The sequence below is a fragment of the Xenopus laevis genome, chromosome 1L, assembly GCF_017654675.1.
Source record: "Xenopus laevis strain J_2021 chromosome 1L, Xenopus_laevis_v10.1, whole genome shotgun sequence".
Lineage (NCBI taxonomy): Eukaryota > Metazoa > Chordata > Amphibia > Anura > Pipidae > Xenopus > Xenopus laevis.
Genome location: NC_054371.1, coordinates 115,384,025 through 115,402,460, shown reverse-complemented (window position 1 = coordinate 115,402,460; position 18,436 = coordinate 115,384,025). Strand labels below are relative to the sequence as shown.

Genomic DNA, 18,436 nt, shown 5'->3' with positions numbered 1-18,436 from the left:
TGAAGTTTCCCGAAGCGAAAATCCGTAGGTAAGTAAATATGCCCAATAGTTCATAAGAGCGTTATATTAAAGTTAGCAGAGGAGCGATTCCACTAAAAACAAAAATTATATGAGGAGGAAATCCTGGATGCACATTTTGTTCAGTTATAAATGCTTTGTCAAAGCAATTTTATGTTCTCTAATTTTCACATGAGACAACGTGGAATTATGACCCTTTATTTACAGTATATAATGATATAATAGATTTCACATCACAAAGATTATGACTTCAGAATGACCTTTCTGTTGCTAATACTACTGTAAGATTTAGCACAATCTGTGTCCAGGATAAGGACAATTAACCTGGTCCTGAACAATAAGAATTAGATTGTTTATATGCTTTACGTATAGCCTGTGTAGATGTATAGGTGCTTACCAGGGAACAGGGGTCCTCAGAAACAATTCCTTGAATTCTGTCTTTTGCCACAATACTATTTGGTGAAATTATGATCTATATATATATATATATATATATATATATATATATATATATATATATATATATATATACATTATCATGGATATTCACTAACTACAGAACAATGACTTGAAATTTTTCTCAGGAAGCTGTAGAATCCCACTTCCCTTCTTTTAGCCTTTTGCAGTAAAAAAACAGTAATTTCAACACCAAACTCTGGTGAAATTTCCCAACAGACATTTCTTTCCAAACTATGTAAGCACAATTTTTGCTTTGGCAGCGCAAACAGAAGTGAAGCATTTAGCCATGCAACTTCTTGGGCTTCTGACCATAGTCCTCTACACATGGCCCTTCTCAGGTACTTTTATTTACTATTAGCATTTTCATTTCTATTAGCATTTAGTTCCATTGTCTTATCAAAGAGCACATGGATACACATGGAGAATACCAGCCATGATCCTTAGGCTGAGTATTACTTAGCATTTGGCTGCTAATGTTTAGGATTGTGCTTAATTTTTCTCAAGGGACCAAATAGTAAAGGGGTTGTTCACCTTTGAGTTAACTTTTAGTATGATGTAGGCAGCGATTTTCTAAGACAATTTGCAATTGGATTTCGTTTTATATTATTTGTGTTTTTTTTTTAGTTATTAACTTTTTATTTAGCAACTCTCCAGTTTGCAATGCAATGTGAGCAAAAATGATCCTAGCCCCATTTGAAAGCTGGAAAGCGTGGGGAGTCGGCAGCAAATGATTAGGGATGGGCGAATTTGACCCGTTCCATTTCGGCAAAAATTTGCCGTTGCCGACGCCCATTAAAGTCTATGGGTGTTAAAAAAATTTGTTGGCGGCAATTTTTTTGCCAATTTTTGCCATTTTTTTTTTTTTGTCGCATGACGCCATACAAGATTATGAGCCTCAATTCCGAGGCGAAACAAGGCGAAAAAATTTGCCCATTCCTACAAATGATTCAGAAACTATAGCAAAGTAAATAATGAAGTCCAATTGAAAAAATGCTAAGAATTGTCCATTCTATAAATATACTAAAATTTAAAGGGGTTGTTCACCTTCCAAACACTTTTTTCAATTAAGTTGTTTTTAGATTGTTCCCCAGAAATAAAGACTTTTTTTCAATTACTTTACATTATTTATTTTTTACTGTTTTTCTAAAATCTAAGTTTAAAGTTGAATGTTTCTGTCTCTGGTGTTTGAGTCTGGCAGCTCAGTAATTCGGGTCAATTTTGCAACATTGATTTGATACATTTCTCAGCAGCATCTCTGGAGTATTAGCAACTATTGTATCAATTCTAACAACTGCCTGTAATGAAACCCAGAGATTCAGTTCAGCAGGGACAAAGAAATGTATCAACTAAATGTATCCATTTAGAACAGGGTCGGCGACCCCCCCTCCCAGAGCTGCTTCATAAGGTGAAATATGACACTTTATACTTCAATATTAGAAAAACGGTCACACATAGAAAATAGAAAGTCTTTGGAAAAAGTCGTTATTTCTGGTGATTTATCTGAAAACAACTAGTTGTTTGAAGGTGAACCACCCCTTTAACCCAAAGGTGAACCACCCCTTTAAGTTGGAGAATTATCTTCATGCTCCATAATTTAGTTTACTTACATCATTTTAGTAACTATTTTTTTTTTTTATTGTAGGATCCCATTTCTCTATACAGGGAGATAGTGGTAACCTACCCCAAACAACATGGGTCTTAAATTACAGAAAATGAATCTCTGATTTAGAAAGTACTTGTCCATTTACACAGAGGTTAATTCCTCATCTACATTGTCAGCGTTAACTAAAAATGTTACAGGACATGGAATCGCTGATTCACTGGGGGTGTCCAACATGTTAGACATGTTAGTTTTATCCCTGGTCAGTGCTCCTTTTAGGAAAAAAAAATAATTTGGAAATTACCTTTCCCAGGCATTGCTTTTCAGATGGAGACATATGCACAGTAGACTAACATTTTCTGCATTTTATTCCTAAAAGGAGCTCTGGTTCAGGGAAAAACATAATGATTTGATTTATATGCCTAACATTTTGGCATTGGTATTTATAGTTGATGTTCATATGAAATATTTTGCTGTATATGTTTGATAGAATGTATTGGCATAGGTTGTACAGGGGAGAGGAAAATACTATTTAAAGGAGACTATATCTTAAAGAGTTTAATGCACTGGCACATTCTAGTTTTTTACATGTCTCCTTTAAGAACAGAGACTACTAATCACTCTTCTTTATTTACCTTCTCGCTTCTTACTTGTTTTTGCATATTTTAATCTATATTGTCTCCTTTGTTCAGCATTTTCTCATGGGTCTTTGGCAAATAAATTAAAAAATATGATATCATAAGTGCAATCCAATGTTCACAGCGTGACCTTTACAATATTACAGTGTGATATATATATTTATATATATATATGTGTGTGTGTGTATATATTACAGGGGCATCTCGTATTGTTGGTGGCCGTGAGGCAAGAGCCCACTCCAGACCCTACATGGCTTCCCTGCAGATCAGGGGGTTTAGTTTCTGTGGGGGTGCTCTCATCAATCAAAAATGGGTCCTGACTGCAGCACATTGTATGGAAGATACGTGAGTAGCAATTGGTTTTCATCTTTCATTATTTGTGTGTATTGGAGTTATTTAACTTTTTATTCAGCAGCTCTCCAGTTTGCAATTTGGTTATTAGTATCCAGACCCTAGCAACCTTGCATTGATTTGAATAAGACACTGGAATATGAATGGGATTGAGCCTGAATAGAAAGATGAATAATATAAAGTAGCAAGAACTATACACTTGTAGCCTTACATAGCTTTTGTTTTTTTAGACTATAGAGTCAGAAGAACTATAAACTATAAAAAAAATAACAGCCAATTGGAAAGTGGCTTACAATAAGCCATTATATACAGCATGCTAAAAGTTAATTTACAGATGAACCTCCCCTTTAACTTTAAATCATTCATTTGATTGTTAGCACATAATGCAGTAGAATGCTTGTGCTAGATGGCAGTCTTTTGCACCAGGTCTAGCTACCTCTAGCAAACTAATCAGCAGGAAGCAACTACTGGTTAGCTATTTAAAATCAAATATTTGACCTGGTTTAATGTTACATTATACCATTCTTATGCAAAGGTTATGCGCAAGCATAGGGAAATTACATAATGAAGCTGCTGTTAGTGTTCTCAGTTTGTCAGTTATTTTGGTTCTAACTATACCGCATGTAGAATCACAGGTCACCCTATCATGTAACATATGCTGTGTCCAATTAGACACTGTGATTTTGCCTACAATAAAAAATAAGAATGGGCATTGCTGCTGTGGCATTGCATGGTGTGGCCTCATAACAAATTAATCTTCTAATTTCTTGAACTGAACAAAACAGCTAGCATCACCATGAATGTCACTCCTAGTGCTAAATACAATACTGCCATATCCAGAACTATGCAAATAGGGTTTATTTAAAGCCACTGCTGTACCTTATACAAGTGGTGAATGTTTATAACCTCCAGGGTAACCTTGATCAATTGCCTGATTAAAACAAAGTATAAGCTTGTTAGCTTTCTATGAATACTTAGAGGCTAATATTAAATAGACTGCCCCTGGCTGTGCATAACTTATACTAGAAAATGTCATTGTGTCTGCTATAGGCCTGTTGACTTGGTGCGCATCGTTCTTGGAGCTCACAATCTGCGCAGTCCAGATAGCTTAGTCCAGGAGTTTCGTGTCCAAGAGTCTGTGAAGAACCCTGAATATAACCCTACCACCTTTCAAAATGACCTTCATTTGCTGAAGGTAAATATAGAGAACCTACCAGGTAGTAAAGCTCTTGTATTGTTCTGTAAATGTATGCTGATACTTTCTCTCTCTCTAATAGCTGAATGACTCTGCAGTTATCACTTCTGCTGTGAGGAGCATTCGCCTTCCAGTTGCTAATTCAGATATCGGACCCAGGTCAAATTGCTCAGTAGCTGGATGGGGAGACATCACAGACTTTGGCACTGCACCTGTAGCGCTTATGGAGACAAATGCAGATATCATTAGCCGTCAGGCTTGCAACAGGTCCTGGGGTGGAAGCATCACCAATACTATGCTTTGTGCAGCTTCCCCAGGAGTTCGGGCAAAAGGTTTCTGTTCAGTAAGTATATAGTTGCCAATCACCCCTGCAATACAGTTTGCCTTATAAACAAGCTTAGGCTTAGGGATCATCATAAATTATCAAACAGTACAAGTCAAATAATTTCTGCCATAGTAGCTGATAGAGCAAGACTGATTAATAAACACTGCAGACTGCACTGGGTCTACAAGTCTCTACATAGTCGCTGGCTGATCTACAGGAAAACAAACAAAGTTGCTCGAGTTCTGGGAAGTAAGGTGGGGACCCCCCCCTGCAGTTTGAAAGTATGATTGTTTCCCTGCAGAGCAGTTAGGGACTGTCTGAAGTTTCCTATCTGCAGTTGTCAGAGCAAGTAAATAAAGGGGGAAGTTTCACTGAATACAGTCAGGTTTATTATAAAAATGGTACACATTTTTAATTAAAGTATATTAGAGGTAGATTTCTTTTTCATTAAAAAAAGTAAAACTGGAGTTTTATTTTTTTGACTTTACGAATCCAGGATTCGGTTCGGGATTCAGCCAGGATTCGGCCTTTTTCAGAAGGATTTGGATTCGCCCGAATCCTTCTGCCCAGCCGAACCAAATCTGAATCCTAATTTGCACATGCAAATTAGGGGTGGGCAGGGAAATCGCGTGACTTTTTTCAGAAAACAAGGAAGTAAAGAATGTTTTCCCCTTCCAACCCCTAATTTGCATACGCAAATTAGGGTTCGGATTTGGTTCGGTATTCGGTCTAATCTTTCGCAAAGGATTCGGGTGTTTGGCCGAATCCAAAATAGTGGATTCAGTGCATCCCTACTTTAAGGTTTTGTGGGTTAAGGTCTGGTGCAGGTTAAGGTTATGTGTGTTAGGGTTGGGTGCGGGTTGAATTTTTCCTGACCCGCATATCAGTGATCACTGAAGTTTTCGATATGTGTTTCAGGATAACTTTGACTCTGTGTATGTTGTAGGGTGACTCTGGAGGACCCCTTGTGTGCAGAAATAGAGTGGAAGGAGCTGTGTCTTTCTCTGGACTGCTCTGTGGGAATTCAATGTTTCCAGATGTATATACCCGTGTCTCATCCTACCTGCCTTGGATCCAAGCGGTGATCAGGAGATCTGACTGATACAAAAGCACATATCCTCCAATGGTATTAGTCTGTTACTGTTAGCAACTGGAAATGATTATTGGCCTCATTTACTAGTAGGTGGTACATCACTAGCAATATTTTTGTTATGTTCTTTTTTGAAAATGATACATCACTAGCAATATTTTTGTTATGTTCTTTTTTGAAAATGATGCTGTATGTGATGTATGCTATCAAACGGATAGGAACACAAGTATGCAGCGTTCCATGTGTACTGCTTTTTATTACATAACATGATGAATTCATGATTTAATAAATGCTATTCACTCTTAACAGATTGTTCTCTGTACATTTTTATCATGTTTCATTAGTGCAGGCCATTTGGAAAGGAACCTCAATCTAAATATCTACACATGTTGTGAGTAAATCTGGGGGCATAAGGGGTCAACACGGGCACAACATGGGGACATTAGGGTTTTTTTAGGGGCACTCAGCATTGGTTCTGTGTCTTTGCAATGAGACTTAAGGACCTCTGTCGCCACACCTTGTCTATTTGCAAACTTAGCATTATTTAACAGCTGGAGACTGTATAACACAGTTCCCAGTTCAAAGGAAATTAAAAACTTACCTCATACCATGATTTTTTCCTGACAATAAAAGTTGTATTAAATCTCATGTCAATTAACACTTTTAAAAAAATACACACAGCTTCTTTTATAAACTAAACCAACTTAACAATATTGAGGACCTCCTAGGAGATAATATCCCCATTGACCTAGACCGATTTAAATATTGCCAAATCCGGCATTTCATCCAGACAATATTCCCACCACATAAAAACAGACCAGAACCAACAGCCCAAGAACATATATGGGTCAAAAAAGACCCCTCTGAGAGGACACTCTCCTTACTCTACAAACAAATTATGGATCTCAAACCAAGTCCCTCAACTTGTTTTATGGAAAAATGGGAAAAAGATCTAAATCTCAATATAAAGGAAAGGCAATGGACAAATATCATACAATTGTCATACCTTTCCTCCCAATGAACTAAGATACAGGAGCTCAATTATAAACTGCTTACGAAATGGTATAAGTACCCCACAAAACTCAATAAAATATATAGTGCACCTGCTGTAGGTGCGGGAAACATCCAGGCACCTTCACACAGGTATTCTGGAACTGCCCCACCTTGAATTTCTATTGGGCTACAGTACGCAACACCATTAAAACAGTCACCGACATTGAGATCGCAGACACTCTACTTGGCAGTCTCCTACATGACACTTCTCTTTCAATCAAGGCTTACAGAAATTCCCTAGTCCCAGCAATGCTAAATGTCACCAAGGCTCTCATTCCAATTAAAAGGAGGCAGACTGACAGCCCTTCAGTAAGAGACTGGCTACACAAAATTGCTAAGATCCATAGATTTAAGGGTAAGGCCACACTGGGCGTTTAGGGGAGATTTGGTCGCCTGGCGACTAATCGCCTCGTCTTTGCGGCGACCAATCTCGCCAAATGCCTTCCCTGACCGGCGCTAATCACACGCGGCAGTTTGTTTTCCGAAGTCGCCCTCACAAGGAAAACTTTGGGCGACTTCGGAAAAAGAAATCGCCGTGTGATTAGCGTGATGAGTCGCCAGGCGACCAAATCTCCCCAAAACGCCCAGTGTGGCCTTACCTTAAGGAGCTGAGATCCAATTCTGCAACAGTCTCACAGAGACTCACAAGTACAGATTCCTACCAACAATTATGACTCCTGTGAAGCTCGTCCGAGCTCCTCCGCTTCAATTACCATAAAACGTCTATACCCCAGCCAATCATGGTGGTAGATGTTCAACCTGAGCAGCTTCTCCGACCCAGGTATGATTTCTTAATGATTTTTATTTCTTCCCTTCTTTTCATACATCTCCCTTCCATTATGTGTAGCTGGAAGGCATAGGGACACGCCCCAAATGTATGAACTCTCCTCTACATTGATAAGACCAAAAATATGTGAAGGCTGGTACTGTCATTAAACCCTCAAGCTTTCATTATATTAAAACATCCACATGATCACCCCTTTCCCTCCTTCCTTCCTTAGAATCCCCTTTTAATACTTACTTTTCCATGATTTAATGTCCACCAACACTTTAATATTACTCCTTCTTCACTCACAGTATAGCTGAAATACATAACATGCGAGGTATCCTTTGCATATTACATATCATATTGGTATGACTATATACTTATGTTCTCTCACAATTTTTCTACATTATGTGTCCGAAGGAAACAACATATGCTATTACTCTCATGTGCCAAAATGGACTATATGTAATGAAGATAAAAACTATATTAAAAAAATTATAATTGAAAAAAAAAAAACACTGGCATTTCATTTAGCATACACCTTGAACTTGCACCTTAGTGTCAGTTACAGTTCTAGATTTGGAGTGAAAAAGCTATGTGTGTCGCGTGGTATATATATAGTATAATCAGAATAAGCCCCACCCATCAACACTTTATGGTTCCACCCACTAAATCCAATATTTTGGGATTTGCCCAAATCCAAATCCTAGTTTGCATATTCAAATTAGCATCAGGAAGGGTTAAAAAGAAACATTTATTTTTACTTGCTTGCTTGTGTGACAAAGAGACATGTGATTTTAAGGATTTGGATTAGGTTTGGCAAGGCACTTGGATTAAGTCGAATCTGAATCCTGCTGGCCAAAACCCCAACTGAATTTGGTGCTTCCCTACTTAAAAGCAAAGCCATTTTGCTAATATCATTTTAGTATTTCCTTCTAGTGAACAGTTTGATACCCAGTACGCATTGATTTACCTAAGTATGTGGCCTATAGGGACCCCAAAATGAAAACTGTGTGTAATCTACTGTTCTCTACTTTAATTTTCTCTTTTTGCTTCCCCTATTTTCTTCTTCTCTGCTGTACTCTATAACCCTCTCTGATGCCTCCACCTTCTTCATCTAATAACACTTCTCAGTGCCAGGCCAGGCTGGCCGAGCGATCTAGGCAACCCAATTCAAGAACTGTACGTACACCGAAACGAGCTAGCATGTGAACAGACACGGACAGTCTCCCACTATGGGGGAACAGCGCAGAAGGAGTGAAGACAGGAAACCAGACTACGGGTAGGAGAAGGTAGAGAAGGTGCCTGGTTGCCCCCCCCCCAGCTTTGCAACCTAGGCACATGCCTCTTCTGCCTACCACTAATTCTGGTCCTGGCACTTCTTCATCTGGCCTCTACTTTTCTCCCAGCAATCTTTTCTCTTCTTTTATTTTCTAGATGCTCTAGATGCTCTTTAAATTTGTGCTTTTTAGTTTCTCAATTTTATTTGCATGCAGAAGTGTAAAGGAGCAAATGAAGCTCTGGCATAGCAAAAAAAACTCTTGCCTCCCCCTTGAGGGGCTAATTCATAGAAGTGAAGGGGTGGGCATCCCTCCTCCGCATCCCTCCTCCACATCCCTCCTCCCCATCCCCAATTCCAGTATTATTGTAAATGATAAGTGATGTAGTCAACTATTAAGTCAATTGTCACTGAAGGGTTCCATGACCATATAAAACACAAGGTTGCAGGGCAAATGCTTTTAGAAAGCTCACAGAAATCCAAAGTGTCTTCGAACATTCTTTTAAATTAAATTTCACAAAATTATCCTTTATAATTTAAACCCATAGCAGTACTAACAGATGATGCTATGGGGGCACTGAAAGAGCGATAGCAGTTCTGTGTTACTGGCAGGCTGTGAGAACAGTGCCAATAGCTGTGAGGCTCTGCCATAGGCATGCTGTTTGAACAACCCAGATGGCAGATCTAATAGGTGCGGCTTTGGGCTCACAGTGAGAACAGTGATGAAAGCAGAGATGACAGGCACTGCAACTGGTGGGCTTTGATTGCACTGCTGTGCCAGTGCTTCTTTTGGCAAATGTTTGCACCTATAGCAGTACTTACCAGTGCAGCCATATATTTACATTATACATGCCAAATTCAGTTATGTAACTGACGAGTTAGGTAGGTTAAATTAGAATTAAACTTGATGGACGTGTGTCTTTTTTCAGCCTAACTTACTATGTTACTAATTTGTTCTATTATGAATTACCTATTTAAGTGGCAGGAAGCCAGCACAACTCGTAAAGCAGTAAAATTTGCCTGGGTGCAAACAGCTAAAACAGCAGAAGTATAACAAAGGATATCCTTCGTGGCTTATATTGTAGCAATTGTTTCTCTCTTTCAGTGGAGCATAGAAAAGGTTTTGCTAACTCTGGCATAAATGTACAGCAATATTTCCAAAGTATGCGGATTAGCTGAAGAGAACTGATGTGATGTTCTGAAAAAATACAGGCTTGGGCATGTACAATTTGAACTTCAAGAAGAGATTAGCAGAGGCTATAACTCTTTGCTTGGGGAAGACCACAAGTATTTAAGGCTTAAAACACTGTGATCAGGAAGCATGCATTACTTGCCAATTCATCTTGACGATGGGCCAGCAGCCCTGAGGGGGAAGTATGACAGCACTCTGTTTTGATGGCTGTGCTCAACACGCTATCCAAGACACATCAAGCACTGATATTTTTACTGGGCTGGGAGCCCATAGGAAATGTCATTCTCAATTGGCAGCGATTGGTGTAATGTATGGGGTATTAGCAACTATTTAATGTTAAATATTTTGCTAATAAAGACCAAGGCCAAAATTAGTCAGAAAGACAGAGATGCTGGGTTCTCTTGAGACTGAATGAGGGGAGGAAATTCATACATGAGTAATAACTGTGATGGATGAAAGGGTTGGGCCGTTTTAGAGCCTAGAATTGTTCTACTATCATTTCAGACACTATTAAAGTCCTGTCATATCATCAAGTGTTTTTGTAGTGTGTAAGATTGTAATGTTGATGCCACCATGCATTTCCTTATATCCAATGAGATTTTTTCCCACAGGAAATGTTTGGTCACATATTGAATTAAAGAATTTGTCTGGGCACAATGTCAAGATTTAGGCAAGGCAATAGCACATGCAGTGATTCTGCTTGTATTGTTGGTACAGTAATTCTAAGTAATTGCATTCCTGTGTACCATTGCTCTTAACAGACCCTGTCCTACTGTAGTTTTGAGACTTTACATGGCTTTTTTCTCGTCAGTAAGCAGAAGTTCCATGCTTCCCCACTGGAGGGCAAGAGAGACTATTATTTTTCCCATGCATACTACACAAGCATAAGTTTAAAATAATATAGAGAATGTATACAAGTGGACACTGCTGCAGTGCAAAGCTATTTGTGTTGGCTTGTTTAATTAATAAAAAGTATCAAACACAATTTTTAGTAATTTATTTCCATGAATAGAAAATAGAAACACAAAGATAAAAAATAGCAAAAAAACCCCACTGGGGTATCAGGAGCATACTAAAACGAGGCAACGTACACCCAATATATGAACATAAGAACAATGTTAACCAGTGATTAGAGGCTCCCTGGGGGTAGCCAGGTATATTGCATGGTTTGTGTTTAGTAACATTTCCCATTATGATTTATCAGCTTATGCACAAAATTATTTGACCGAGCAGCAAACTTGGGACTGACCAGGGAAAGGGATACATTGCTTCAATATCACCATGCAAGGGAGGGAAATACTGCATAGGTATAGCTTTTCTTCCACTCAATGTATCAGACTCCCTTTCCTATACAGGCAGTCCCCTGGTTACGTTGTTCTGTAGGCTTGTTGTTAAGTTGAATTTGCATGTAAGTTGGAACAGTTATTAAATGTAACTTAGACAGATGTTTGTCTTAACATTGTATTTATCTTTGCCTTTCTGTGCATATTTATTTTTACATTTCAGTGCTCCACAGTAGAAAACACACACCAGAGGGGATTCGGGCGGGTGGTTTATTAAAGCTAAATGCTAATAAAGGCCAAGCAAACCTCAGTACATTACTGTGATAGCCTCCATTTGTAAGTGTGAGTTTTATGTATGTCGGTTGTCTGTAACTCAGGGACTCCCTGTATTTCATAATGACATTCAGGAAGTGGGAATTCTAAGGTACTAATATGCCTGGTACTTATATACTCTGTGCTGATAATACAAGTTAAAATGGTGATTTAGATGCAGTGCTAAATTCTTCTGACTTTATCTACATTTCCAAAAGTTAAATAATATGATCTGAAGGGCATTGACTATTCCTGAAACAACTGTCTGCTATATAGGGTTACAATATTAGCATCATTTTAACTCTATTACAAAAGCTATGCTTAATAAACACATATAGAATAGGAAAGGAATTGGTGAGCTTTTACTTCTTGTTGTCTCACCTTCTGTACCTTTTCCACATATTCATTTCAAGGACCATAACAAAAGTGGGTAAAGTCTTCAGGAGGCAAATTCATTAGAAAAAAATATCACTGGTTTCACCATGCCTTGCACCAAGTGTATTTCTTCCTTTGAGGAATCTCAGGCTGGGTTCTCTTTTTTTTCCTCACCTTTATAGTCACAAGAGTGTTGCAATGAGCCCCTGTGCTCATGGGATAAGGAGCCTGTCTGATATATATATATATAAATAGCACATCCAGTTAATAAATATGCCTCACTGTATGTACAATATACACATGGAATGCCTATGTGCCAGGCGTTTCATGGTGATCTCAGACATAATTCTTCACACTGTCATCCAGATCCATGGAAAATTCAGGGATATCTGTAAATATCAAAAAAATATCATACTTATTAAAACTAACGGACATAAACAGATCCACAATTACTCTCAGCAACCACCACAGGCACCCTCGTAATAGAGACAAACATCTGTTTCCTTAGGACACTGAGTGTCAGTTTAGTCACTCAGAAAAACCAATGAGATACCAATGGGCAGTTCTGGCCTATGAGCTAGTATAAATGAACAGCTCATATTTATTTTGGAAAGGTAGTGCACAGCCCAAATGAATATGGCTCCATGTCCTGCCCCATGTTCCCTTTTCCCTTACGTGGAACCTTGAAGCTGTTGGAACTGGGAGAACCAGCAAAATGTTTAAGGGAGGTTGGTAAAATCTATTGGAAGTGTATGCTGTTTTCTGATCTGTTCTTCCTTTCTGACCAGTTCTGGGCATCAAACAGGTGGGTAATCTCAGTGAGCCTTCCAGCTGGAATCCCCACCTGTCCTCAGCAGCCAAAAGCAGCATTCAGCTTGCAGGCAGCAGTTTGGTCTTCACCAATAGGACCTGGCCTAACATCCAGGAACTTGAAGGGAAAACAAAAACAGGAATGGCCAGGCCCTCTACAGTACATCTTGTACCCCACTGATGGCTCACTCTCAGTTCTGTACCAAACCAGTATTTCACCGACGCTGTTATACACCATACATCTGCCTTCTCTCACTCTCAACTCTACAGCAAAGACAAACTGTTACATCACACTAAAGTCTATCTAAAATTTTATCTTTCATCTAAAATTGTATTTTCTGCATCAGTAGGATAAATCAAAGTGTCAGAATTTCAGTGGTTGACTGCATCTTGCCCAAGAGTGCAATTATATTTCGTGGTCTTAGACATTTCGCAAATGTGTCAGGCTACAATTGATGCTTCTTAAATGGGTCCTAAAAATGTATTTATTCTCACTATCCAACATAGATTATAAGAATTTGGCAGAGATATCCATTTGTATATTCTGGAGCTAATTAGTGGCTACAGAGTTGGGTGACACATTATTGGAAACACACCTAATAAATACATAGTCATAAATTCACTGAATATCAACTACAATGCAATATCACTGCATGTTCAGTGCAACAGCATACAGATTAATAGTTTGCAAGAAACCTACTGCAGTTATTCTTTATGCTAGATTCTTGTAGCATACTTGAGTTAAAGTTAGTTGTACAAACAGATCCAAAATGAGGAATATTGAAAAAGTTGGAGTTTGTTCAAAGGTGTAAACAAGTCCTTGCCTAAAATGGAGACTTTTCAAAGACAGTTTTTTCTATGACAAACTAAAGGTGTGCAAACTAGGGAACATAAGGCAAATGTTATAAGCAGAAGTAATTGTGTACCTGCACAACTGCCTGTGTGACGAACCCCAATAGACCTTCCTAGATAGCAGGTGGCTCTGCGAAGATGACATGCAGAAGGATAAGTGACATTATTGTTCCCACACAGCATGTTTTCAGAAGCAAATGGCGGTGGACAAGGCATTGAGCGGCAAACAACACAGTGGGCACTCCCTGTTTGATCCACCACACAAGAATGAGTGCCTGGGCAAACTACATTAGAGCAGGACTCTAGAAGAAAGCAGGGAAAAAGTAACTTTATTATTATGCTGTATATATATATACATACATGGGTTTTCTTGTACTAAACATCCAACAGAAAACTACTAGACTCAGCGGCAAGACTTTGTACTTTGATGACTGCTGGGATGTGTCAGGAGAATGGGCAGACACACTACTCTGTCAGTGAGAGGATAAACATATTTAATCTTTGTCAAAAAAGTCCATATTATCAGAGACTGAGCCACCAACTTTGAAAAATATCATGTATATTACAATGTATAATCTTTAACTAGCAGCAGGCATCACGCTGATTGCTGGTTATCTCTGCCAAAAATAGCACAGAAAAAAGTTGTTTCATAAAAGTGAAACCCAGGACAGTGCATGCTGGCAAAGGGTGCATGACAGGGGCGGGACAGAGCTGCCTGGCAGGGGATTAGCAGTGGGTTTAGTGACGTAGTTGGGGGGTGGAGTTGTAAGGGGATGTGTAGCACTAACTGCTAAGGAGGGCATCCATTTTGGAAGAAGAAAAGGAGTCCCAACCTCCCTCCCTAGTATTACCCTTTGTGCTAGTTGTCACAATTGTGGCCTGGGTAGTGGGGCACAGGATAAGTTGATGTGGAATGGTGAGTATTGAGCTGACTAACCAAGAGGTAATGAGAGGGAATAGCCCGTTGTCACAGCCGGGCGGCGGGTCCCTGGCAATGGGGAGAGTTAATTAAGTGGAGTTTTACCAAGTTGGTTAATGGAACTTGGTTGGTGGTGTTCCTCTCTAAGAGCGGTGGTCTCTGGGAGGGTATGTTGTATTGGGGGTAGCATGCAGTCCTGCGTACCCATCATGCTAGAAGGCACAAGCGGCTGGTGGCTTAACGATTGCATGTACCTAATTGGGTCCATTGCCAGGGGCCTTGCAGAGGATAAAATGTTAATGGTATTTCACTGTTCATATTTGTATGTTTATAATGTTGTTAATATAACCGTTATTGATATGTGTTATCTATTGTTAAATAATCTGTTGTGCAATAAAGCTGTGGACAAAAAGACTCCAACAAATAAAATGTATGGTGAGCGAGTTGGTTATTCCTAGGCCAGTTTGGGGGAAAAGGCAGGTATTTGTCCCTGCCCATGTCATGAATAATATGTCGTTTGTACTTTTTCCAAGCATATTTTCTAAACAAGTGACTCCTGTTGAAGATGGGGAACTAAGGCAAATGCTCTTTCTGCCCATCCGGATGCAGAAACAAAAACCTAACAGGCTAACTGTGCACATCTGTATGGATCTGTGTCCAGTCCTCTTTCCATCCTCCACTGTGAAACTCCTTGTTGCGGCTATATAGAATAAGCCCCAAATCTATTTCCCCAGCTGAGAATGAATGCAGTCAGTGTGTTGCTTTAAGCTGAGGGAACTGGGAAGATTCGAGACATGTGTTTGAGCGGACGGACTGTTCCTTCTCCTGCTGCCAAGTGTTTACACCGATTTCTGCTGCTTATCTTAAGAATACAAAATGTGTTTCTTTCTTTTCACTTTCCAAGAAAAAGGAGAAAACTCAAAAATAACAAACTTGGAGGAAAGCACACATCCCCTGCCATTGTCACTTTGCTAGGGAAACAGATCTTTATTAAATCCCCTTGCATAATGAAAAATCTCGCTCCACATTACAAAACTAATCATAGTTTATCTTTCTCTGCCCCATTAGTTCCATTTGCTTTATACACCATTCTTCTCTATGCTATGAGTTATACCTTTGTATTGTAGTTATCAGTTATCATGTGCACAATATCAATCTTACTTAAAGAATAACATAAAGAATAACCATGGCATTCAAATCCCTTTGTATTGTTTAGAATACAAATGACTCCCTGCTTTATGCATTGTTTTATTATATATTGTTTATGCTCCTTTATGCATGCCATTCTGCAAATCATGCACTGCATTCTGTTATTTCCTAATAGTCGGTGCGTATATACAGTAAACCATTTGTTTTGTGCTGATGCAGGTAGTGTGTTGGAATGATTCTGGGTATTTCTAAATAGCATATCTTTGCATTATTACAGAATTCTGCATGCATTCTATTTTTTTTTAAAATGATTTTTTATGAAAATTAAGTGACTTTCATGTTTTTGGATATCATCTTAAGTTAGTATTCTAATTCATATAGTTAGAGAGCACACCAAATGAAGGGAAACTTTACTATTGCAACACTGAAGCAGGTGGAGGCAGACACTTGCCAAATCTATTTGAAGGGTAATAAGTAACACAGAACATAAACAGATCTTTGAATTTAAATGAAAAAGTAGTTGTTAGCAAGAATAAAGCTGAAGTATCAATACCATCTTCACACTGACATTTTAAAAAAACCTTTTCTGTTGTATCAATAATGAGATCCAAAATGAGGTTCTAGCACACATTTATTATGTGTCAGGATGTTATCAATGCTGTTAATGGAAAGTAGTTTAAAATAGACATATTTCAGTTTTACATATTTTAACCAGAATTAAAACTTTATGATGTGTATTATTTCACATAAATGGCCAAAAAAAAGCAGGTTTTAAGTAACAGCAAGACATAAGGGAGTTAAAGAATTGCCTCTGTCCATTCATAAGCTGATCTAAACTCGCATGAGTGTGTGCCCTTGTTTTGAATCCAAGCGTGGTGGCTCATATGAGTCAGAAGGAAGGATTTTAGTATTTGAAATGTCAGAGTATCATTTTAGGATAATGCAATTTCACTTCTTATGAAAATAATATTTATTTATATGAAAAAGTGTTTTAAATATGGGTTGGTTATGTGGCATACTATCATAGAGACCTGCAATATTCAGTGTATTGTTACCTCTAAAATAATAGCTGAGATAATGCCACAATACTTGTAAAAAACTGATTTAAGCAATAATCTGTTACAAGCTATTAAACTGTTAATGGGACTGTTAATGGTACTATAATCACATTTTATGACAGTATTTTATGGCTGTGCATAAGTCTGTGACTATATAATTCTTGCATACATGATTCTGGCTGCTGTCTGCTCTATTTTGCCAAACTCTCAACAGTGCAGACCTTCACATTGACCCCAAAGACTGTTTTTTTCCTGAACTTGTTTTCCTAATTATATTTTATAGTACACATACCAAATATTATACTGTGTACTGTACTCTGAGGTTAAATGGATACAAAGAATAAATTATCTAATTTGTAATAAACTAGCTACGCTGGGAATGTTTCATTGAAGAGAAGGAGCTTGAGTGGGTTAAGATTAGTTTATACTTTCTTATTATTATTTATATATGTATATAGATAGTCCTGACATACTGTATTATACAGCATTTCTTAATCAATGGAGGGCACACAAATACAGTTTATAATAGCAAATCAAATAAATAGGCAATAGGTGCTAAAGCCCTGACACACCCCTGGACTTGCAGACTAAATTAATTAAGGTGGTATCGCAAAAATATCCATGTTCTTTATGGAAGAAAAATCAAATACACATATATATAGTATAAACCTAAAACCAGTGTATATCAAACAATGCACCAAACAGTAACGTAACTATGGAGTGGCGGGGCTGGGTGCATACCGAAGCAGTATTTTTTAAGCGATTGCAAAAATAAACTGCCGGCAGACTGACAGGGGGTGTGATCCCTGGTACAATTGCACCCCTGCACCCCCGCGAGTTCTGCTACTGGCACCAAATAGTATTTGGATACATACCACCCAATTAATGTGCAGGCAGGCAAAGCATAAAAGGAAGCAGAAAATGAGAATTACCACAACATTTCAGTGTAAAAGCCTGAGAATTCCTCTTGATAAAGTCTTTTACGCTGGAATACTAAAAGAGGTCACAGGAGGCACTGGGGGACTGGACCACAGGGTCTACTAACTCTATAGTTATAGGGACATCCCCTCTCCTCGGCATCTCTCCAACCCAAAAGTGAGCAGGCAGGCAGAAGGGGATGCAACCAGGTGGGGGTACGTAGCAAGACAGGCAGGGGAACAATACAAAGCAGGCAGGGAGTTGCTGTGTGCATCGGGCCCCTCAGGAGATTTTTTTACGGGGGTGCAGCACTATATAGTTACACAACTGCTTGAAACTCAATGATAAAGAGAGAAAATTTTACTTTGGTACTACTGTTCCTTTGCAAAAAGCATTGGAAGACAAACATTATATGAGTAATAAACACAAATAAGCACACTAGTATGTATATAAACACAAAAGCACTAAAAGTTTCACTTACTTTTGCACTTCCCATAGTACATGATCTCCAGATCTGGATGGCCCTGACATTTCTTCGTGATCAGTTCACACTCATCCTTGTATGTGTGGCCATCAGAGCCACAAACTGGCACATCGACATCCAGACCTGAGCAATCTGGTGTACATTCACACTGTGGGCGCCCGTCTTTTAGGAAACATGTCTTCCCAGGGGGACACTGCGCCCCTTCACAACTGTCTGGTGGATATGGTAATGAAAGAGAGTCTAAGGGTAGGGACACACTGGGCGATTTGGGGAGATTTAGTCGCCTGGCGACTAATCGCCGCGACTTTCC

At 38.8% G+C, this 18,436-nt stretch overlaps 2 protein-coding genes across 3 annotated transcripts in view; one reads left to right on the top strand and one right to left on the bottom strand.

Annotated features, from left to right (window-relative positions):
- Positions 1-718: 718 nt before the first annotated feature.
- Positions 719-5,982, top strand: prss57.L (protease, serine 57 L homeolog). Its single transcript, XM_018223645.2, has 5 exons — positions 719-815; positions 2,913-3,060; positions 4,117-4,261; positions 4,344-4,604; positions 5,533-5,982. The coding sequence occupies exons 1-5, from the start codon at positions 764-766 to the stop codon at positions 5,686-5,688; spliced, it is 762 nt and encodes a 253-aa protein (XP_018079134.2). The 5' UTR covers positions 719-763; the 3' UTR covers positions 5,689-5,982.
- A 4,966-nt stretch (positions 5,983-10,948) lies between these two features.
- Positions 10,949-18,436, bottom strand: part of fstl3.L (follistatin like 3 L homeolog) — a 30,267-nt gene continuing 22,779 nt past the window's right edge. For both annotated transcript variants that reach the window (XM_018250916.2, NM_001096869.1), the window contains 3 exon segments: positions 18,124-18,339; positions 13,673-13,900; positions 10,949-12,325 (listed from right to left, as the gene is read on the bottom strand). In XM_018250916.2, coding sequence (XP_018106405.1) covers positions 12,273-12,325; positions 13,673-13,900; positions 18,124-18,339 — 497 coding nt within the window. In that variant the 3' untranslated portion in view covers positions 10,949-12,272.